General features: G+C 42.0%; 1 protein-coding gene across 4 annotated transcripts in view; it reads right to left on the bottom strand.

The window, feature by feature from the left end:
• Positions 1-24,728, bottom strand: part of SLC8A3 (solute carrier family 8 member A3) — a 223,232-nt gene that overhangs the window by 9,489 nt on the left and 189,015 nt on the right. For 2 of the 4 annotated variants that reach the window (XM_069950047.1, XM_069950046.1), the window contains one exon: positions 7,751-7,768. In XM_069950047.1, the coding sequence (XP_069806148.1) occupies positions 7,751-7,768 (18 nt within the window). Of the gene's footprint in view, positions 1-7,750; positions 7,769-22,985; positions 23,090-24,728 lie in introns of all 4 variants that reach the window. The other 2 variants (XM_069950048.1, XM_069950049.1) reach the window with 2 other exon arrangements.

The following is a 24,728-nucleotide window of genomic DNA, read 5'->3' as shown; positions in this document are numbered from 1 at the left end:
GACACACTGAGGCAAGCGGAGTTCCGAGCGGAGTTTGCGGCAGGGGCTCTGCACGGAATTCCACCACTATTACTCAGTGTGGACAGACCCTTTCTCTTGTTGTTCTACACATTTATGGATGTTTTCTGGGCAAATTGAAAATTTTCTTTGCTGTCTCCCCTTGCGTTAAACCAATAAGAAAGTTAATACTTACCACCCTTGCTCCCCGTCACATCATCTGATCCCAGCTGAACTCTAGTTCTGATGATTTCCTGCTCCCTACGTGGCCAATCACAGAGCTGCACAAGGGAGCACAATGTCACTGGAAATTGTCAGAACGGCATCATAGCCAGGACCAGAAGATTTAATGGAGAACAATGGAGGTAAGTATGGGCTCTTTTATTGGTTTGATACAAGAGGAGACGGTAAGGAAAATTTGCTTGGAAAACGCCTTTAGGGTGTGTTTACACTTACAGGATCTGCAGCAGATTTGATGGCGCAGATTTCAGTCTGCAGCAGATCCACAAAAGATTAAATGGCCTAGAGTAACTTTGCATTGAATCTGCAACTTCACGATAAAACACCCCATTGACAGTTCTATCATGAGAGCAGGCACATGAACTAAAACATGGGTAAAATTAAGTAATTACATAAGTTTTAATAGATGGCAGAAACAGTAGGGGATAAATCTCTCTAAATGGGTTAAGTGCTTCTTATTTCCCAGCAACATTTAGGTTTTTACTTCTTTCTAATTAAGATTCTACACATTATCAAAGAAATATTTTGGGAAATGTCAAGATTCGAGATATCAGACAAGGGTAGGATTCATCTAAGGCGCCAAGTGGTGCTCAGCTTTAAAGGGACATGGGCAAATGGGGAAAGTTCAAGAAGACACAAATATTTAAGGGAACTGTCAAGCGCAATGCTGGTCAATTATATGATTAGCGCGAAACAGAACATTTGCTAGATTCATCTAGAAGCTTCTCATCTTCTCAGATTGCAGCCCAGCTAGAGCCTAATCCCTGGTGACTCCTACAGTACTTTGTTGTTTTTAACAGGACTTTTATTCATGATCTACAAACATTTTCAGTTGTGTGTGTGTTTTTTAATTTTTTATTTAAGTAAGCCACCTAAGATGTGAAGGGAGCTGAAGTATACCAGTATACCTGTATGCAGGTGAAACCACAATGTCAATAATGATAGGGATATACAACCTCCCTCCACATACTTAAACTGTCCCCCCCCCCCCAACAACCCCTTTACCGTTTCTATGATATTATAATTTATTAAGATGGACATGTACTATACCAGTCTTAAGTTAATCTGAATCATTGTCTATATACTGGTAGTGTCAGGCCCTTTTTTTACCATAACAAGCCCATAGGAAATGCAAAAATAGAGATGGTCGCTGACTGGCACAGTGTTGTTTTTAGTGTAGGGACTTATGTGGGCTAGAAGACCTGCACGTGGTACATGAGGCAATATGGTTTGATCAAATTATATACCAACATTCTGGTGTTGGTTTTTAAATGTAGCCGAGAGGCATTAGTGTCAGCCATAGGTGTGATGTGCAGCCACTTCTTTTTCCTTTTTCTCTATTTTTGCATTTTACAAGCCCATAGGGTATGGGTGTCTGATGGGGGGGGGGGGGGTTAAATGAATGTTGGGGTCCTAACTGTTCACAAGTAGCTGTACCTTCTTGTTGAATGGATTAGCGGACTAGCGTGTTGCCAATCCAATGCAGGGCAGCTGCATGTCTGGCTGTCTCACCATTCAACCAGGGTAGACATAGGACCCCCATTTTTTTGTGGCCTAAAGAGTTGCATACAGCAGCATTGCATGTGTAAGCCTGTCACAGCATTCAATTGGTTGAACCCCACTCTCATGATTGATGGGGGTTCAGTCCCACATGAATCGGAGCTTCATCCTGCAGATGGGGTATAAGTCTGTTTCTTCGACAAACCGCTTTAAGCTCACCCTCTTTTTCTAGGATTTTTTTTTTCTTTACCAGGGTTTCATATTTATTATTTTTCCGTGTGATTTAACCATGTACTCTGTGGAGTGCAGAATAGCTCGCTTCCTGAGAAAATGTATTTATTGTGCACTACTTAGGTAATACAGTACCTATAAAGGGGGAAATGGTTCTCTTACCATAATAAAATGACAGTCAGTGATGATAAACCCTTCTCATCACGTCCCGCTCGACTGCAGTGATACATGATCTGATAATCATGTGATTTATTAAATTTGCCTGGAATGGAAAACCGTCCTAGTTGTCAGTGGGGGGGCGGTAATAGTGTCAGGATAAGCCATCATCTTCTATGTGTCACACTGACACATCAGCAAATTGTCTGCTTCTTGGATCTAGGGTTATAAACTAGACCTCCTAAATAAATGAAGATGGCTTAGTCTCTGTTTTAGGGCAATTTAACTTGTATATATGCAGCATATTTTGTGTTTCATGAATAGTTGGAAAAATAGGGATTTCACATTGGTTCTACTATGATTCAATAACATGACATTGTTGTAAATGTGAACATAGTGACTATAGATATGTATGTACCCATGGAAGGTTCACAATACTCTAATATGAAGATATAGAGGAACATTTATTAAGTCCGTCTATTTTTGCGACGGCTTAACCCTTTCACGACCTGGGGTCATTGATGCATCAATGCCCAGGTCCTTTTTGGACATCAGCTTATGGGATCATAATGATCCCATAAGCTGATGTCTCTATGTCTGCCCCCTCTCCTGTCTCTCTCAATCTTGTGACAACGCCAGGGGAGAGAGGAAAGGGGGCAGAGTGCAAGGCCACGCGCCCGGCACGCACCCTGCCTTCCCTCCTTCCCGTTGGCCTCTGTAGCCAGGAAATCGGAAGCCTCAGCCCATGGCTACCATCGGGGCTCTAGAAATCACTTCGCAGAGCCCCGATGGACACCGGACAGAGAATTCTCCCTCTGTAGAGGGAGAATTCTCTGTCTGGAGCCCTATAGATTCTGTGGTCGTGCTGACCGCAGTACTTATAGGGTTAACTCTCAGCACCGGAGCACGGCTCCAGTGCTGAGAGTTGCAGCTGCTGCACGGCTATCACTGATAGCCGGGACAGGCCGAGGATGACACAGGTGCAGTTTATGCGCCGGTGTTTTCCTTGATCGTAAATTAACATTGCTGCAGCATCAGGCATAGACTGCAGCGATGTTAATTTACAGTGCAGCGACGGGAGGGGGTTAAAAATGCCCCCGCAGTGCTGAGGATTTATGTAGGGGCACAATGTCTGTACATAATTCCTGTGCGCACCGGAGCCCCTCCATACGTACAAAGTGAAACTTACACCAGCTCAGAGCAGGCTTAGATTTCAGTGACATTTTTTCAGCAGAAAATTTTAACAGTGGTGCATGCAGTAGCTATGCCCCTTACTGTGTGCGGCCGTACCCCCAATTCTCCCCCCTCCCCATCCCTCTGGCGCAAAGGGACCTGATGCAAATAAAATATTGCACAATGTGTAAAATTCTATGTATCATTTATGTTTGTGTTATTTTTGAGAAGTTTATGCCAGCTGAGCCATTTTAAAAACGTTCTCTCGGAAGGGGCATGGTTTTAAGTTAGTTACATTTTTAGTCATATTTATCGTGTGTGATATTTTATTCAACGCTAAAAAAATGTGCAGCAGTACTCCACTCCGACTCTGGCGTAATTTTTTCCCCAAGCTGTTAGCCAAAAAAAAGCACAAAAATTGCACAAGATTTATCAAGGACCGTGCTCCTATTGATAATTTTTGTGCATGGTCCGAAGTGTTTTGAGCAGCCCGTGAAAAGTGCGCTGGTGCAAAAATTATTGCCCAAATGATATATATGCCCCAAAATCTCTCAGAGAGGAGGCACATAAAGGTGCTATATGATGTGGTCTGTCACAAGTCCTCTCTGAATAAAGACATTTCCCCCAGCCTATACTTTATTCCTCTTTACCAGAAGGATCCTGCCAACCTTTACCTGTCTGTGAACTAAGCAAGCAAAAGAGCACAAGGTGAAGGGGTTAACTTTTCCAACAGAGGAGTAAGAAAGGGCCACATATACCCCCTATACACAATACTAATGGTAAACATCTAATCGGAATTTTAAAAAGTCTGTAACGTTATGTCTAGTCAGAGGGACTGTCTTCATCAGTGGAATACTTCTTTTAGACTCTGCATCTATTGTTAAGGTCTTTTTAGACTAAAAGATTTGTCGGACACGGGAGTCACAGTGAGATCGGAACTCATTTCCAGTGCCTTTATATAGCATGACAAATTGAGCTGTCAGGCTGCACAAATTATCCTTGTATCGTTCGTGTAGTCGTGGATGGATAAGATCACAAGCAGTGTATACTTACCATCCGTGCTGCTTGTGATTAGGCATGTCTCTTCAGGCCCGCCTCCAGTTGTTAATTATTCTGAAAGAGTCGGAGGTCAGCTTTCTGGAAGAGTCCGCAGCCAGAGGACTGGAGAGACATGCTGGATCACAATCAGCGTGGATGGTAAGTATACACTGATTGTGATATAAAAATTGACTGGATAGATATACCGTGCTGTCAGTTTCCCTTTTTCATTCTCAACCACATATAACTGTTTACACAGGAAAATGTGCGGCCAATGTCAATAAATTTTAAAGCTTGCTTAAAAGACACGATCAGCCAAAGGTGGGGCATTTCCCCATCCTTAACTGGTTTCTGTCACTTTTACACGGACCGATTATCGGCCACATAAGCATCTCTAGCAATGCTCCTGGTTAGAGATGAGTGAACCTGACGAGGCTTGGGTTTGTAGGAACCTGAACTCTCGGCTTCTGACTGTCGCTGTCTGCCCGCTCCATGGAGAGGGTGGATACAGCCGGAGGACCGCCTGGAAAACTGGGATACAGCCTATGGCTATGGCTGTGTCCCAGTTTTCCAGGCGGTCCTCAGGCTGTATCCACCCTCTCCACGGAGCGGGCAGACAGCGACAGTCAGAAGCCGAGAGTTCAGGTTCATACGAACCCGAACCTCGGCAGGTTCGCTTATCTCTACTCCTGGAAAATAATCGGCCTGTGTAAAAGGCTCCTTAGAAACGGTGGGAAGAATCGTTGCTTCTTCCTTCTTTTTGGTGGTCAATGATGACAGGCTCCATAAACTTTCTATAGAGCCCTTTTATAATAAGCCGCACACTTCTATCCACTGTATCTGTAGGGGTCTTGATACCCAGAAACCCACTAATGAATTTATGTGTCTCTATGACAAGTAAAAAGTTTTCTGAAATGACAGGGGCTCTTAAATAGTCTTTATTCTGCTGACAGCTCTTAGAGAGCAATGGATGGAAACAGGAATTCTTAGGCAATTCTAGTAAAGGCATTGGGGGAAATTTATCAAACACGGTGTAAAGTGAAACTGGCTCAGTTGTCCCTAGCAACCAATCAGATTCCACCTTTCATTTTCCAAAGAGTCTGTGAGGAATAAAAGGTGGAATCTGATTGGTTGCTAGGGGCAACTGAGCCAGTTTCACATTACACCATGTTTGATAAATCTCCCCCATTATGTTTTGGTACAGCAATTTACATTTTTCAATAGTATATTCACTTAAAGAGGTAATTGCTAAAAGGCAAAATGTCCACCACAAATGGTTACATGTAACAATTTACATCTATTACAAGCATTAAAGGGGTAGTTCACCCAATTTTTTATTCTTTCAAATCAATTGGTTCCAGAAAGTGCCAGAGATTTGTAATTTACTTCTATTAAAAAATCTTCAATTACTTATCAGCTGCTGTATGTCCTACAGGAAGTAGTATTCTTTTCAGTCTGGAGGGTAGGAGAGGTTTTCCTATTGGAGTTTTGCTACTGCTCTGGACAGTTCCTGACATGGACAGAGGGTGCAGCAGAGAGCACTGTGTCAGACTGGAAAGAATACACCTCTTCCTGCAACACATACGGCAGCTAATAAGTACTGAAAAATGAGAGATTTTTTTAATAGAAGTAAATTAAAAATCTCTGGCACTTGCTGGGTCCATTTGATCTAAAAGAAAAAAAGGTGAACAAACCCCTTTAATTAACTCTGAAGTTTGGTTTTGATAAAAGATGGAATTGTAATTCTGCAAACAAGAGGTGTAAATAAGATAAGTGGTAAATTTGTATATCAAAATTTTCTTCTCATTCATTATGTTTTAAGGACACCCCCAGAGCTGCAGCTGTCAGACTGGCTCATTCTACACGTCGACATTTGTCACTATTTAACTGTCTGTAGAAGTCTCGGTCCTGACTGCTGCCTCGTCGCCTATAAAACTGCAGTTTAACAATTTCAATTAATTATAGCACAGTCAGATAAATGTCTCGTCTTGTTCATGCTCGATGCATCCGATTACTGAGCTAAACAGGACCCACATGTCACAAGTAAACACCGCACACATGTCCTGGGAGGAAAACTAGGAATTAATTGGCAGCGACTCCCGCCAAGGAAATTTGATCTGAAATTCTACAACCCATAAATGTACAGATGCCTTGTATTCAGGATGTAGATTTTAATTTGGCAGCAAACTGGTAAGATGATTAACTGCCGCTGAAATGCATCAGCTGGAACATGTTACTGTGTAGATGCTTCAAAAGAATTATGGTGCGTTTACACGTAACGATTATCGTGCGAATTTGCGTAATAACGATCGAATTCGCACGATAATCATACGTGTAAACGCAGCAAACGATCAAACGACGAACGAGAAATCGTTCATTTTGATCTTTCAACATGTTATCAAATCGTCGTTCGCAAAAAATTCGCAGATCGTTCCGTGTGAACAGTCGTTCGCCGATTTAACCAATGTGTGAGATAGGCTTAAGGATCGCAAAACGATCGCAAAACGAATTTTCCGTACGATATATCGTACCGTATAAACACTGATCGTTATGGAAAAAAAATCGTTACTCCGACATCGTTAATCGTACGATCGGGCCAATTATCGTTTCGTGTAAACGCACCATTACCTTGACCAATTTACTTTTGGATTATAAAATATTCCATAGTATTCTATGCTTTGAGTGGATCAGCGCTCAACGCAAGTCGTGATTAATATCGCATTACATCAAGTCACCCATATTATAATCAGCAGCTGGGCATGTTGTTCAACGTGGCAAAAGAATATAAAATCAGCACATACAGGAAAATGTGCTTAACATGTAGATGCAATGAACACGGTAGCACTCACCATCCGATGATATTTGTAGCTTTTAGTCCATCATAAAAGGCAAGACAAACAAAGTGCGGATACTTAAAAGGTAAACGCCGAACAGGTACAAGGTAACAGTCTGTTTCGCGGTCTTACGCTTCTACAGACCTGAGGAGGTCCGCAGAAGTGTAAGACCGTGAAACAGACTGTTACCTTGTACCTGTTCAGCGTCTGCCTTTAAGATGTCCGCACTTTGTTTGTCTTGCCTTTTATGATGGAAAAAAAGCTACAAATATCATTGGATGGTGAGTGCTACAGTGCTCATTGCATCTACGTATTAAGCACATTATTGAGAGACTATCTTCTTTTTATGGCAAGCACCCCATCTCGCTCTCCTGCACGGAGCCTTGCACACTACTAGGGTTGGTGCCAACCCTCTCTTTGTATTTTTTTGTTACATACAGGAAAATACTTCATAATAATAACAACCACAATATGTACTATAAAGGAGATGGCATACCATAATCCACCAATATTTTTTTAGAAAATGCTAAAAAAAAATGAATAGTTACATGAAATGGAAAGTCAGAAATAAATGAGCTTACCTTGATTCAACAGTAAAGCTTTGAAGACAAAAGAATAAAATGAGAGAAAAACAAAAATTAAAATGAGATCTAAAATGTCAAATCAAAAGAACAAATGTAAGACACAAGGATGGCAAGCAAAGGGTTAATGAAGTAAAATACAGCTGCGATATGTGGCGCTAAAAGATGGATGTTAACGCAAAAAAATTTGTAGGCTTTGTTGCCTTCAACTTAGGGCAGGTTCACATCCCGTTTGTTCCTATAAGTCGACAACCTGTTAAAATGACGTGTACAAGAATGGACTGGTACAGGACCTGTTGACTTCACTAGAAAGGTCTGGATGCTTTTCTTGAAAATATTTTATTAGAAATTATGGGCATTAGAATTCTGGTGATATTTTGATCCAATGATTTATATTGATTTATATTGATTGCCATTGGAATCGAGAAGGAATTTTCTGTGATGGGGCAATTGTTATTTGCCTCCATAGGGGTTTTTGCCTTCCTCTGGATCAACACAGTAGGGTTTCTCTGGGATGAACCTGATGGATTCTTATCTTCTTTTAATCTTATTGACTATGTTAGATGACTATTTTCAAGCCCTTGAAGTCACTGGGGCCCATACCAGTCTGTGGTCATATACTTTGACAAGTTGCTGACATATTTGTGTTAGACAAGGTACCCATGTCGTGTGAACCCTTCCTAAGGAATGCAATAAAATTAGGGTTATGATCGCTGTGATCGGCATGTAATGCCTGCTTGCTTTATAATCTCTTAACCAAGAAGAATGCTTACTTACACCACACACGTTACGGAGAAGTGGGCCAGTGCCCACAGTCACATATTCCAAAGTGTCTCTGAAAGAATTAGCTGGAATTCGGTGCTATGGGCATCACCAATGTGCTGATGCCAAGGACGGTATGTCCTTCAATAATCTAATATTCTCAGTATTAAACAGTATTACTCCCCTTTTGACATCCCTTCCCCTGGGTCCTTTTCCCGGTTTTTGACCTCTCAGTGCTCTGACTTAATTGTTGACACATTTTCATCCCCCTCTTTTCATTCTTAACATCCAGATGTGGGAACATTTTACAAACTTCCTTTACCCTTACGTAGTTATTCCAAGAATCTTTAGAAGAGATGGATCTAATAAACAACAAGGACTATAGACAATCTTCTTGCCCTACAAGGTGGGTATTACCATACTAATATATGGAAGCGCAATCTATATTAATTTCGTAAGATATCAGTATTATTAAAGAGCATCTGTCACTAGAATGTGCTCATGCAACATTAAGGGTACAAACACACTGGGCGAATCCGCAGCTGATTTCTCGATGCAAATCCCTGCCCTGTACACTAATGGGAAGACAAATTTGAAGTGGGATGGACATCCCGCTGCGAGTTTGTCAGCAGCCTGCCCCATTAACCCCCCGCCACCCCCCAGCCGGCTTGTTTCGGGGCTCCTGCCAGGTCTTGCTTGGCCGAAGCAAGCCGGAGCGGGGACGTATACGCTCTGGCGGCCGGGGGTTAACGGGGCGGGCTGCTGACAAACTCTCAGCGGGATGTCCATTCTGCTGCGAGTTTGCCTGCCCATTAGTGTACAGAAACAGATCGCTGATCTCAGGGAAACCAGCCAAACGTAATTTTTTTTTTTTTACCAGTTACAGTCATTTATTAGAAAGCTTAAAAATTTTTTTTTTTTGTCAGAAAAACCCCTTTAAATTCTGTGTGTGTGGGTGCGTCATTCTCACTTTTTCTTGCTGGCTGAAATATATCGGGAGGGTTCTCGTTCACTGCTCAGACTGGTTTTACACCAGAATATTTCAGAGGTGTATCTTCATCTGTATTAGGGTATCTCCACACTACGGAATCCGGTTCACCTGTCGCGGATTCCGCAGCTCATGGCGCATGACGCATCTCCGCTGGTCCCATAGACTTCATTCTATGTCTGGCAGATTTTGTCGTCTGCCTGAAGAATGAACGGGTGGGTCATTTCAGGTCATAAGAAACAGTCAGGCCAGGACTTGTGTTTATAATATGGATACCCTATAGGGACATATGAGCAGTGCCGGACTGGCCCACCGGAGGACCCCAGCTTTAGAACCTGCACAAACACTGACTAGCATAATGTTTCTCACTGGTTCTTGGTGGGCCCCCAGTATCATTTCCTCTGGTGGGACCCAGATACCCCAGTTTGATGCTAAATATGAGCCCTTCTAAGTGCTTTAAATTGGTGGGGAGGTCCTATTTTTTGAGTTCCTTCTGGTTCCTCAGACCCATTCAGTTTACAACAGTTTGGTGGATACATGTACGTCCAATATTTAGCTTCCATTATAATTGCCATAGAGCTCTATGGGGCAACAGCAGCTATTTAGGAAATTACCAGAGACTTTTAGATGCCTGCTTTCTAATGGTGGTAGCTATCATTAGCTAGAAGTATACGCCGGTCTCCACTGTGTCTAGGCAACAGGTGCAGCGTAAAATGAACACATTTTGTCTTTCAAATCAGCTGTCAAAATTATGGATTGGGGTTGCGGCATATTATCTAGAAATAGTTTTTCATATCCCTTTTATGTGCCACAGCTCATCACATCCTGCCCTCATTACACAGTAATTCACATTATTACCCTACACGTCAGGTACCTACCTTTCTCCTATATAGATGCTGACAAGACCTTAATTAAAATGGGTCACGGTGCACAGCTGAACTACTACATCCTGTAAATCTGACAATGACATATATATATGTATACATATATACACTTAAGTTAATATTATGTTCTGCTTTGGTCTTAACCAGCTACTCATTACTGTCATTAGAGAAGGCAATGCTGGGTATTGGGATTCAACCATCTGAAAGTAAGTAGCTATGCTTAGCCTGGTACCTAAATATATTCCTATAGAGTCTTCCCACTCCAGCTCGTTACTGACAAGTACAAAGCTAATTTCCCACATTACAACAGCTTTAGAGGGAAGTAATTGCGAGTTTATATTGCATATGATACCGCAATATAACGGAGCATTACATTTAGTTAAAAATAGAAGAGACATATGAATTGGTGGTATAGGAGAAGTAGTGTACGCTGCAAAGCCATATGCCTTCTCGTAGTATTGCAGTAGACCTAGTAGGATCGGTAATAAGATCATTATAAATTGAACATAAGTAATCTGATTTTTTAATGTAAATTGTAATGTGGACTTTAATAGTATGGATAACGTATTACTAGGAATGAGCGAATTTACAGTACTTGGGAAGCAAAGCACTTTGCTAGGCTCATCTGTCTGCTTGTGAACCGGCTGCCCTTGAACTCCCTGCTGCTTTGGGTGCCTGGAAAAGCTGGATCCAGTCCTGGGAAACTCCTCCCAGTTTCCCAGGACTGGAACCAGCTTTTCCAGGCACTTGGAGAGGAGCAGCACAAAGTTCAAAGACAGCCATCTCACAAGCCTGACAGCCGAGCCTAGCGAAGTGCTTCGCTTTCCTAGTACTGTAAATTTGTTCATCCCTACCTATTACATCTAGTCCTTGAGATGAGATCACTAGGCCTAAGCGCAGATGATGCATTGCTACAACTTTTTTAAGACATGAAGATTATAGCCCCCCCCCCCCCCCATCACCGTTTAGAAGGACATCTACAGAGCGCACTTTGTGTTTGCTACATTAACTAAATAAGAGAATCTGCAAACCCTACCTTAGTTGAATGATAACTACTCTACACCCTTCCTGGGCAGAACGCCCCCTACAAAAATGCGGTTGACCACGATTTTCTGTCCATCAAAAAAAACAGATCCGTTTTGATCCTTTTTTATAATGGAAGTCAATGGAAAAACGGATAAAAGCGGATGCACACAGTTGCATCCATTTTTTTCATCCGTTTTTTGCAAAAAACAGATTGCAAAAACGAAGTGTGGACCCAGCCTTAGATGAGACACTGCACCAGCTAACAGGGGTAATGAGCAGAGATCAGGAGCATTGGCGTCAGGGCTCGGAGGAGGCTCTTTTATTTTTTATTACATTCTATTTTTACACTATTTTAAATGGGTTGTCCTGGATTTTAAAAAAAACACAGCTACTTTCTTGCAAAAACAGCACCACCACCCTGGTTGTGTGTGGTAATATAAATCAGATCCAGTCGATTCAATGCAAAACCACCCTCAAAAGGACAGGAGAGGTTCTGTTATTCTTATGCTGCCTTTACACGGAACAATTATCGTTCAAATTTTCATGATAACGATCGCATTTGAGCGATAATTGGCTCGTGTAAACACAGCAAACGATCAAGCGACGAGTGAGAAATCGTTCATTTCGATCTTTCAGCATGTTCTCAAATCGCCGTTGGTCGTTCGCTAAAAATTTGCAGATCGCTTCGAGTAATCAGTCACCGGATTTACCCTATGTGTGAGATAGGCTTAAGCGATCTTAAAACGATCGCAATAACGATTTTTCTAAGAAATTTTCTAACGATTTTTCTGACAATTTATTCGCTAAACGCTGATAGTTACAAAAACCAATTTGCTCAAAATCGTTAAACAATCGATTGGGCGAATTATAGCTTTGTGTAAACGCAGCATTAGCCTGAACAACCCCTTTGATTGGCAAATGTACATGATTCTAATTCTTCAGACTGGTTGGAGTCCGAGAAGCTGGACACATGAGTGTTCGTTACTTGATTCAAGAATTTTTTGATGCTTAAGTGCTTGACTTGAGCAACAAGCCCCATTGCAGTCAATGAGAGACTGGCAGAGCAGATAGTTTTCATTCTAGCTTTTGTATATTTTGTCCCTTCAAGGGACAAAATATATAAAAATGAGAATGAATAAATGTAATAGGTTTCTGCAAGACACATTAGAACTCCAGCAGTATGCTGGCAATTGCCGGTCGTTTGGCAGATATTGGTGCTTGGCCACCTTTACCCGAGCACCATAAGGTACTTGGTCGAGCATCGAACACTATGCTCCACCAAGCATTATTGATAAGGTCAAAAATGTGTATAGTGGAAGCAACCCTATTAGATCATTAGACCCAGGATTTTTTGTGACTGAACATCTGGATTAGATAAAGTGTGGCGACAAGCTATGTAGCACAGGGGTCTCCACTAGTTGTTGTATTATTGTTATTATTGTGATGGTTTGGGGGTTATTGGTACCTGTAGTACTAGTATTGGTGCATTTCAGTAAAATTACAATTTGGGTTAACTTGGTGTTGGAGTCGTCTCTCTCGCTCTTGACTTCGCTGTATTCTGGGGAGCCCACCTCGGTACACGGCTTACACACCATTCATCTAAATGGGTCTTATTCAACCTTATTCAAACATATAGAAAGGACTGGCAATTGCTGTAATTTCTGCAACAAATCCACCATGTGTGAACTAACCCTAATAGTGCTGTTGCTTTGATGCAAAAAGAAATCTAAAAATGTCAGCAGGTTCAGGCAGACTTGTGAATGTCCCTATAATACATCTGTTACTAGGCAAATAACTACGTAAATATATATTAGTATAATAATGGGTTTTCTTCAACCTATTTATAATTCACACCTCCGTCTATATGGTGATAATATGAATCGGTATGCACTGTTAAATGAAAGTAACATGTAATACCACAGATTTTTTAACACTTTACCCTTCTCATCAAAAAGTATCATAAAGAAGGGGGGGGGGGGGGTTTCAAAATTTGCTCAGGATAGGTTATTAAAGGGAACCTATAGCCTCCTACACAGCCGCCCTACATTATGTGTGGTGTCTTCATCAGTTAGTGTAGTTACTAGAATAAACATCTTTTATTCCGAGGCATGTGTCCGAGCCATGACTAGTCACGGCTCTCTGCCTGTCGGCACGCCCTGCGGGGATGATTGATTGACAAACTGACCCGTTAGTAGTCTCTTTGCCTGAGGTTACTGAATGGGGTCACACGGTGACCATCAAAGGACAATAGTAAGAAAGCAATCTCCAATGTATTTCAAATAATTTCATTTAAAGCCCCCATGCTGAGCGACATGGCAATTTTTGATCACGCAACCCGTGTCATGTCCAAAAGCACAGTCTGGCCATAACGGTATATGTCTAAGATATGGGCGTCTTACGTGGAACTCCCCCACTTGGTACCCCCTACTGCTCCTGCAAAATAACTCCAGCTCATAATTCTAGAATGCGAAGATTTTTTTCGACAGCGTTGTCATCCCCAGATTCATCTCTGAGCAGGCGAAGATGAATTTGCCATCCATACTGTGAAAATGACTGGTGTTCTCAATCCTGCCTTCCATGAAGCCATCAAAGTAGGCTCTATTCTACACTTAGGATGTGATTGCACCGTTTACATTACACCTGTAGTTTCCATGATTAAAATCTGAGTTTCTGCAGACTTTCTCCAGGCTGTGATTTTTTTGCAAATCATGGCAGAACAGTAGCTTAGGACCCCGGGCTACTGCCTGAAACGGACCTATTATAATCCGCTACTGTGCACTAACACTACTAACAGGATGGTGATGCAGGGATGGACACTGGTGAACATTGAAGGCAATGTTCGCTTGAGTGCCATTGAGGGCCCCTTTAAAGGGGTTATCCAGTGCTACAAAAAGATGGCCACTTTCTTCCAGAGACAGCACCACTCTTGTCTCCAGGTTGGGTGCGGGTTTTGCAACTCAGTTCCATTGAGTTAATTGCAAACCACACCTGAGCTGGAGACAAGAGTGGTGCTGTGTTTTTGTGGCACTGGCTAACCCCATTAAACAGCTGATTATGGGGGTCGCGGGGGTCAGACCTCTGGCGATAGAATCATGGAGAGAAGCAGATACTGCTAGAGAGTGAAGTAGAGCTATAGGTTTAGTTGTCCATAAACCTTTATTCATAAGAGTTTTGACGCAGGACTTTTTTTAGCACATATCTATTTGAGAAAGACCCAACTTCTGCGTTGAAAAGCGTTGTGGAATTTTTAATTTTTATAGCCACGCCACAATGGACGCTGCTCGTGCCTTTTATATCCTGAGGATAGGCCATCAATTTTATAACCTAGTAACCCCTTTAGGATAAAGTTTACATTTTTAACCACTTTAAACTATAGTAGATAGATGGTCTAGAATGGTCTCAACACAAGCTATCCATATGGTTTACTGATTTTTTTGGTTCCTCGCCTTCAATGTAAGTGCATGGAGGTGCATAAGATCATCTGTGCTGGATGACTGCACTCTTTTCCATTCCCTACGTAAAGTTACTGCATGAGATCACATTACGATATGTCGTCATGGAGCCCTAATGTTATAAAGAGAAGCCAGTATTTTATTTTACTTTTAGATATTAGAGGCAGAATAACAACAAAAAACGGATAAAAAATAGCACATTGTCCGCACAATGTAAGGACATGTACTGAATAGGCATGAGGCAGAAGTGACGCCTAAACCACAACCCCGACGCTGACTGACAGAATGTCACAATGACAGATAAAAAGCCGATTACTAAGTAAAAGCACCTGTAATGAGGGCAGCACTATGCAGAAAACGGCTGCAAGGCAAGATGGCTGCTCCATGGTGCCTAGATGAAGGCCAGCGTCGTGTCAGTGTCTATTAGTATGAAGGCCTAAGAGGGGTAATCTGCTTAGCAGAGCAGCGTGAAAGACAAATCTCATATTCCAGCAGTTCTGTGGCTCCGAAAATTGTACGGGTAAAATTGCTGTATTTCTATTTATCACGTAATTGTATTTGCAGGTACAGAACATCTTAATACAGCAGACAATGGCTCAGACTGTGTGAGCCAGATGTCTTCTTTTTTTTGTGAGCTAGTCTGAATAGAAAGAAAAAAAAAGGTTGTGATTCTCAGGAAGATTATTCACGGAATGGTAATGATATCTAGTATTATAACACCCTCCGCAGAATAACAAAGGATCAATACAGTAGGTGCAGCTGTTCTGGGAAAGCCTTAGAGAAGCCAAAAGGATTCTGGAGGGCTTCTTGGGTGACAGAAGAACATGATAATTTCACAGAGAGGAGGCAAGGGGGATACAAACAGCAAGTGTGGCGGATATGTGTCATACAGCCAGCTGCCGGGAAAGCTGTAACAAAAGCCGTGTCACCGCTATAACATTGACACGCCGTTAATGATCATCCTTGAACTTGACGAAGTTGTGTTGTAGGAGAGACTGAGGTTAAGAAAAGTTCATACCAGCCCTGGAGTGTTAGTGGGAGGACGAATTTACATAGGAATAAAGTCTGAAAACGGGGGGAAAAAAAATCTGGAAATGAAAGGGAACCTGTCACACTGAAAATGCAATCTAATCTGAAGGCATTGTGTTATAGAGCAAGAGGAGATATATAGTGTTGTGGGAAAAATTCTAGAAAAATTGTATGTAGTCAAGAGGGAGGTCCTACGGTGATTGACACACGAGTAGCTGTCAATCACTGAATAGGACCACCCACATGACTACTTAGCCCACATGACTACAAGTTATTCTGGAAGTTCCTTTATAAAACCATATATCTATTTGCTTACTTCATACCGGCCATGAATGGTCATCTGGGGCAGTTTGATTAATGTTAAAGAGACTCAGCAGGATTATGGTGTCCTACCTCAGGGTAAAACAAACTAGTGACAGAGAAGCTGAACAGAATGATTTATCAATTACATTGTTCTGTGCAGCTGAACCAGAGAGATCCTCCTGAATAACATGGACAATAAGTAGTCCTTTCCATTATGTGCGTGAGCCCAGTAGTCCTCAATGTTCATGAGAAGCAGAAAACTCCACCCACCAGCTGCTGATTGGCAGTTATCTATCCATGCTGTGTATAGGCAGTCACCTGTCAATCAGCAGCAGCGGGAGGGGTGTGGCAAGAATCCTATTCTCCTGCATATTAGGAGAATGGCTGAACAGAATCATGTAATTAATTCACCAATCTGCCCAGCATTTTTATCATAAGTTTATGTTGCACTCATTTAAGGCGGCATTAACCTAGTGACAGATTCCCTTTCAGGTTATTTCCCATTGTTTTTCCTGGTGGAAGGTTCCCTTTAGAACTACATCCTTCAAAATATTGTTTTAAAATGAATGTGACCTACACAGGTCTTTAGATCTCCATACACATTAGTCAAAAGTCAGAGGAACCTGCCAACTTTGGCGGGACCAGCCAATTGTCTAAGCGGCCTCTCAGCTCTCCCAGGACAAATTATGCCAGGGGAGAGAAGGGTCAGACATGTTTGAATTCAACTCCCAGCTATATGCCAGACGAATATGCCCATTTATTCTTTACAAACACATGAATGTTCACACGTAAGAAAGGAACAGGATGCTGTTAACTGAATGTATGAATTTAATCTGGCCTATTAATACGGCCTTATAGAAGCATGGTAATGGTACCACATCTGCTGGACCGACATCCATATGTTGTTGCTTAAAGCGACTCTGTACCCACAATCTGACCCCCCCCCCCCAAAACCACTTGTACCTTCGGATAGCTGCTTTTAATCCAAGATCTGACCTGCGGTCCGTTTTACAGGTAATGCGGTTAATGTCCTAAAAAACAACTTTGCAGCCCGTGGCAAACGGTAGTATCTGTGCCCTAACTTTGCACCACCCCTCCGTCCCTCCTCCCCACCCTCCTCATCATTAGGAATGCTCAAGGCAGATTGCCCCCTATTCCCCACCTGTGTCAGCCTGACACATGGGCTGGATCGTTAAGCACCTGTGCAATGTTCAGCATGCAGAAAATGTTCCAGTGGCATTCTTAATGATGAAGAGGGTGGGAAGGAGGGACGGAGGGGTGGTGCAAAGTTAGGGCACAGATACTCCTGTTTGACACAGGGCTGCAAGTTTAAAAGTTGTTTCTTTAGGACAATAACTGCATCACCTGCCGAATGGACCCCAGAACAGATCTTGGATTAAAAGCAGCTATCCGAAGGTACAAGTGGTTTGGGGGGGGGGGGGGGTCAGATTGTGGGTACAGAGTTGCTTTAATGGTAATTGCTACCTCTCTTGTGACTACAAGGCTTTATGGTTGTGTAACACAAAGAACATCTTTTGTCAGCTTTACACACAACAGACACTAGGGGGTGCTGGCCACTTTAGCAGTGACAATGACCCTGCATGAGACCAGAATGTAAACCGCTGCCTTGTATCTACTGAATAAACCAGATGCTACATGTCATTATAAAAAAAAGAAAAGGAGAAAGCTAAAAAAAAAAATGTGCCGTGTCTTCCTCTTTCAATATTTTTAGCTCAGAAACACTATTTTTGTCAGGGAATACAAAAAACATGCATTTTCTAGATGTCTTGAAAGCATGGTGTTATAAATATGCAGTCAACATGGGAAATCTATCAGGAAAGGTGTTCCCTGCTGTGCGTGGCTTCCAAAGACAAGTACAGTGAATGCTCATGGGCTATTATGTATGTAGTGTCTTTAGTATGTGGGCAGCATTGGGGTCCTGAGTAATGTTGAGTGAACTTGCTGGGTTTGGCCGAACCTGAATGCTTGGTATTTAAGTAACGCTGAAGAAATTTGATGCAGCCCTAAGTAGTCCTGGGAAACATGGATACAGCCATAGTCTGTAGCCAACTTCTCCAGCCACCGGGATCAAATGCCGAGCATTCGGGTTCGGTCAAACCTGAACGTTTGGCAAGTTCGCTCAACGCTAGTCTTCAGTTTACATCCCACCAAGAGTGTCATCTATATAGAGTTTGTATGTTCTCCTGATGTTGTGTGCATTTCCTCAAAATAGTCTCATTTCCTCACTTTCCAAAAATCTGCGCATTCTTGTAGCCAATTTTGGCTTTGTTCCTGCAAACCTTTAGGCTTCTGCTCAATTTACTGCTACTACATATATTACAGGCGTAGTTTAAAGGTTTTAGTGTTAGGACAGCTTCATACAGAATGGACCGCAGCAGAAATCTCGCTCCAATTAAGGGGAGCGCACAGGGGGTCACCTGCTTGAGGGGGAATGACCTACACAGAGGTCCATCTACAAATGGGGGACTAAACAAGGAGATATATACTATAGGCCATCTATAAAAGGTGGACTACACAGGGGGCCATCTACTAAAGGGGGCCGACACAGGGGGCAGTGGCATAATAACACTTGACAGCACCCTGCCTATAAATTATGTGAAGGTACTTGCTTGCTAGCAGTACAAACACAGATGCTAGTGGTTTCGAAATACAGTACTATACTATATGTTGTGCGAATTATGTTTTTAATGAATTTTTAAAAGTGAAGTTTTAGAGGCGTTTACCCCTTATAAACTAGTTTTTTAGTTTTGGTATGTCCTGAGGGTATTTTTTCACTTAGTTGAATTAACTAATGGGTAACCCTCTTGATATCACCGTTTAGATTATTATTATTATTATTATTATTATTATTATTATTATTATTATTAATAATAATAATAATAATTATTATTTTTTTAGAGTGCTCCCATTTATTGGAGGACGTTTATGCTAAATAAAGACCTGTTGCATCACTGTTTGGTTTCACCATGAAAGGGAACCCCAATTTTCACCAAGCTAACCACTGCCACACAGGGAGTGCCCCAGGGGAATCCACTACCTTCTGTGCATTCCCTCACCTCTATGCCAGCCCAGGAGAGCGTGGCATTTTCCTGTGTAGCTTTAGAGCAGGATGATCATGTCTATCTATCTGTCTGTACACTCCCTGTGGCTGATGTTCTAGCAACTGAATATAATGGCGAATAGAGGCATGGTGTCAGAATTGTAGCCCACATTGGATGTGACCTATTTATAGCATTAGTGCAGTAATGTATTATAACCACAGTAGTCCCTGGCCTTTATTTGTCCTTTGCACTTCAGTGATGATCACAAAGTCTGGAAGCTGCCGAGGCTTGTATGTGACCTCACCTGTGGGCAGTATGGGCATGGTGTGGGTGCCATAATTATACAGCATAAATAAGTCAGTCTGCGGATAGACAAACACGAGAGGCCTGTCCAAAACAGGCTGGTCTTGACTTATAAAATAAACTTTTAGTTTGGCCAGTCCTACGTAAATAAAGTTTTATCCCAGAATTTGGCAAATAGACAGTAGAAGACTCTGCCTATTATATTTTAGTTGGGATTTAGCAATCAATTTCCACCATCCTAGCAGCATAAAAAGTCACAAATTAAAGCTTGTGATGTATAGAAGATGTATACAATTTGCAACTATTCTTACCCATGCTTTGAAATGTGGAGAGAACAGTGGGTGGGTTATCCAAAAGAGTAAACTGTAGGCGACACAGGCCCCTCTGCTGCCACCAATATTTGTGTCAGTAACTGCAGGGCTATCTACAGTAAGTCTAAGCGATGATCACAACTTAACCTTGCTTCTCTATGTCTTAGAAGGCTTAATTTCAAAGATATGGAATCTCAGAAAGTGAGTGCCAGGGAGCAAAAGGCTTCAGCCACAACTGTAGACTCAGACCACACAAGGTTTGTTTGTAGTCTGTTGCCATGGGGACACACAGGTCTGCATATGAGTTGTAGACACAAAACGATATATATTTTTTATGTGTTTGCAAAGTTACTATGTTTTAGATGCATTGGGAAAAGATAGATTGGTGGATATACCTTTAAGATGACTTTTCATGTGATATGCAATTTGCTGCCTATTGTATCACAACCCTTGACAGGTTTCATGGTTCTGTGATAATCCATATTACTCCCTTCACCTGTTTGTGGTTTTGCTGTTATGGCCGATTGGTGATTTATTTTTTATTTATTTTTTGCTGTTGCTTATTTTTATTTTACTGACCATAAAGTCAATGCGACTGTATAATCTGCAGTGACGAGTGTCATATGCTTTATTCCACAATCACATCAAGTGTAAAGGTGTAAAACACAATTAAGAAGCGTGTTACAATCTAAGCACGCCTGAACTTATTTCTAACACATCACGGAGGAAGCTCTCCAGTGATTTTAACAGACCTGCGAGGCATTTCTTGGAAAACTTGCAATAATTAATTCATTTAATGGACCTTGAAGAACTAATTCTGTGTCGATAATTTCTTGGAACTGAAAGCTGCTGACTGATTTGACAGGGCAGAAAGTTAATGTATGAAAAATCTTTACCTTTTTGACCGACATCTAATCAGTGTACATAATGTCTTAAGATGATAAAGGTAGACACTTCTCCAATTGGTGGTCTTTTCTGCTAGTAATGAATTTCCACAGCTATTGAGTCCAATGCGGTTTGGCTTAAATGGCCATTAACGTTTTAACAAACTTTTCAGGATGAGCTGCCATGTATGAACATGAGCAGCATTATTTCTGTACACTTTGTATATGGCTTTTTCCTCTCTGCAGACTCCATCTCTAGTTTTTAGTTGTCCATGAGCTAGTGGGTGGAGACGAGCTATTATAGGCTCTCCCATGTGCTGCACAAACACAGATGAGGGGATCCTGATATATCTCTGTAGCATACCCTCAGATGTAGCAGCAGCATGTATGACGATATGGAGCATCACTAAACTGTGTAAGCTGTGAGTTAAGCACTGGGTGAGATGGAAGAATTGCTATACCTTTTTAGCAGCTTCTTTGTGTGTCTTTTTGCCTCTGTCTCACTCTGCAGCTTCCTCCTCTCACCCTATCCACCTACAATAAACTTCAACGGACAGCATGTAACCTTTACACAGAGATTTTTTTTTAGCATTTTGTTAAGTTTTCAAATAGGGAGAGGTATAAGTATATTTTAATTTGTAAGTTTCTTCCATTCATTTAAAGAGGATTATTGGACCCATTGGAGAGTAGCAGCATTTTCAGTTGTTGGGGATGTCAGATGTCAGACCCTTACGAATTTGACATTTACAGCCTATCTTTAGTGAAGGCCATTAATACTATAGTCCTAAAAAAGTACTTTTGGTTAGCTAATCTGTGTCACAAGTGCTTAAAGGAGAATTTGGGGCAGGGATATTTTTTTGGCCTCCGTTATGGTTCCTTCTTGGTCTAGAGAGGGGACTTAGGACGTGTCGTTCTAGGCCCACTCAACCAGTCAGCGGTTGTAGTGTTGTCCCGTCTCTGCTGCTTACTGGCTGAGCGGGCCTTACACGTCATGTCTCAGGTCCTCTCTCCAGATCAAGAAGCACCCGTGGACTTGAGGACCAGAACGGACAACAGCAGACACCAGCACTGGATTGCCTGTTGTGGTTTTTACCCACGCCCTCCTGGCAGTTTTAAAAAAAAGTCTATGCCCGGAATTCTGTATTAAGGTACTAAATGGCATCACACAATAAGCATAAAGAGATAAATTAAGAGCAGCTTGTTGGATGTTTTTAGACAGCAAATTATAAAAACTATTTTGTTCTTTAAAGAGAAAAAAAAACATATTTGGGGTCAAAAGTTACTGCTAATAAAAGGCGCTTAAATTATCAAAAAAGCTGGCAATAAATATGAGGGTATACAGTATGCACACTGAGTAAATATCGCGGATAAGCCTGCCTAGATTCTGCCGCTTGTCCCGGTGCACTCATGATTGGCTCTCCGCCTGTCCCATAGACTCCATTCTATGGTCAGGCGGATTCCACTGTCCGCCCAAAGAATTGACATGTCAATTCTTTGGAAGGACGATAGGCTCCATTCAGAATCCACCCGAGCATAGAATGGAGCCTATGTGACGGGCGGAACTTTAAGTGGGAGCGCGGGGGGGCGAGCGACGGAATCCGTGACATTTACTCAGTGTGCATATACCTTAAACGTAGGGAAATGTAGTACTGCATGGGATCCACTGAAATGTTCATGGTGTTATGTAAAACATTTGCACTAAGTTTATGCTGCGTTCATGTCCCATTAGGAAATATGAAGGTTAGTGGACAACCCCATTCATTTTAAGGACAACTTTATACAATTTATCTGCCAACCATCAAATATAGTGGATTGCAGGACAACTAACAACATTAAACATCAAGCTTATGTAATTCCATAGGTGATATAGTCTCCCCTGTACAGAACATCCTAGGACTCAGAGGTAAATCAGAGAGCATAGAAAGCAACTACACAGCATTTGAAAGCCATGCACCATAGTTTGTTGTACAGTAAACAGCATAGATGATCAGGAAAGGATCTGCGTGAATTAATTGGATTAAAAGAAGATGATGCCAAAGGAAGCGAGAAGGAACAAAAAGAACCAAGGTGAAGATGACCGAAAAATGGAGAGAGCGGGAATACACAGGAGAGGAGGATGGGATTGCTTGACTAAGATAACAAAAAATAATGTGAAAAGGGGGAAGATAAAAAGAAAATAAGATTGGTTATTGGTTTATTTTTAGGTGGGGGTGGTAGTAATTGGCTCACACCTGATATTCCGCGTTTCATCCATTTCGGTTCACCAAGTGCAATGAAGAAACTTTCTTGCCTTTCGTATTCCTCCTCATCTATTATTTTTACCCTTATCGTTTTCCTGTTGGGAAATAAGAGAAAGAATGGTATATAGAGTAACAGTATGAGAGCTTTCTCCATTGTTGACACCCTCCTACGATGCTAGAAAATTGCTTTGTCAACCTGTGGCCTTTTTGGCTTTGGTGGAAAGGGTAGAAACACAACAAAGGGCCAAGAGCCACATTTTACCAAACTCTGCATCTATCTGTTGATGACTGAACCAACCAAAAGTTAAACTGTACCTGTCACCAGGGCTACTGCCGGTGAATTCCACTCTGTCGGCAGAAGATTGGGTCTCCATGGATCCATTCTGATCCAATATGGATCATACACATTACGGTCTCATACGTGTTTGTAGCCATTGAGACATGAACTTCTGCCGGCAGAGAGGAATATACTGCTGATCTGGCAGCGGCCCTGATAACAAGTACACTTTATAACATTTTTCCCACATTTAAAGAGTCATTTTGTGGTATGAAATATCTTATCTCATGCTTGAGTTTGCCTGGAACTGACCGCATTTGATTGCATGAAAAAAACTTTTTGCCACCGAAAACACTGGAATACGAGCTTTACAAATACCCCCCCCCCCCCATGTGCATCTATATGTAGGTATAACATCATAGATGCACAGTTTAGGCCCATAGCACTTCACAGTCATTGTGCTTTGGGTATACATGTACCTAAGTCTGGAGCCTCATGTTTCAATCAGTCTACATCAATCATTTTTATTTACTTTATTTTTTTACTGTTATCTTACAGAACCAGACTCCTGGGCTTGTATCCAACAGGGTAAGAAGTCATAGAGTCCATATATTCTCTTGTGTTTCTCTGGGTTTATTAATACCTTTCCAATTCCTAAAGGGGTTGGCCACTTTATAGTAAAATAGTTCAGTGTACAGTATTAGGGCTCGTTCCCACTGAGGAAAGGTAGCGGAATTCCGCGACGGAATTGTCCGCCGCGGAATGCCGTTAGCCTCCCGCTCATAATGGGAGTCTATGGGAGGCGCGCGCTCCTGCCCTGTCCGCGCTGAAGAATGAACATGTTCATTCTTCAGCGCCGACAGGGCAGGAGCGCGCGCCTCCCATAGACTCCCATTATGAGCGGGAGGCTAACGGCATTCCGCGGCGGACAATTCCGTCGCGGAATTCCGCTACCTTTCCTCAGTGGGAACGAGCCCTTAGTAAGTGTACTCACTATATATACTGACAGCAGCTCCAAGTGTGATTCATAAAGCTACAATCAGACTCCTCTCCTCCAGGCTGTGCTGTCCTGCCCTGTGGTGAGTCTGTCCATAAGATGGGCGACAAGGAGGAGCATGTGACCCTGCCCCACCCCCAAAACTGAGCCTGTATATGCCTATGGTGAACACTGGGGCCGGGGCATAGGTTGTACTCTGCCTCTACAGGGTGTATTCTTCATACCTCTCCATGTCTGTCCAATAATCTAGACAGTCTGCACTGACGCCAGAGAATCTAACATGTACAAATAAAATTGTAAGCGATCAGTACAGATGTCATCTATTAAATCATTCTGTAATTGACAGGATCGCTTACCTGGCACGTGTTCAGATTTTGAACCCTCTCACACCAAAGACTGTAGCCAAACTATAAAGCATTTTGATGAAGATTAAAGCTTCTTTAATTGACAACATATATCA

This window comes from Dendropsophus ebraccatus, chromosome 13, assembly GCF_027789765.1.
Source record: "Dendropsophus ebraccatus isolate aDenEbr1 chromosome 13, aDenEbr1.pat, whole genome shotgun sequence".
NCBI lineage: Eukaryota > Metazoa > Chordata > Amphibia > Anura > Hylidae > Dendropsophus > Dendropsophus ebraccatus.
Note: the sequence above shows the minus strand (reverse complement) of the source record. Positions and strands in the feature narration are given on the sequence as shown.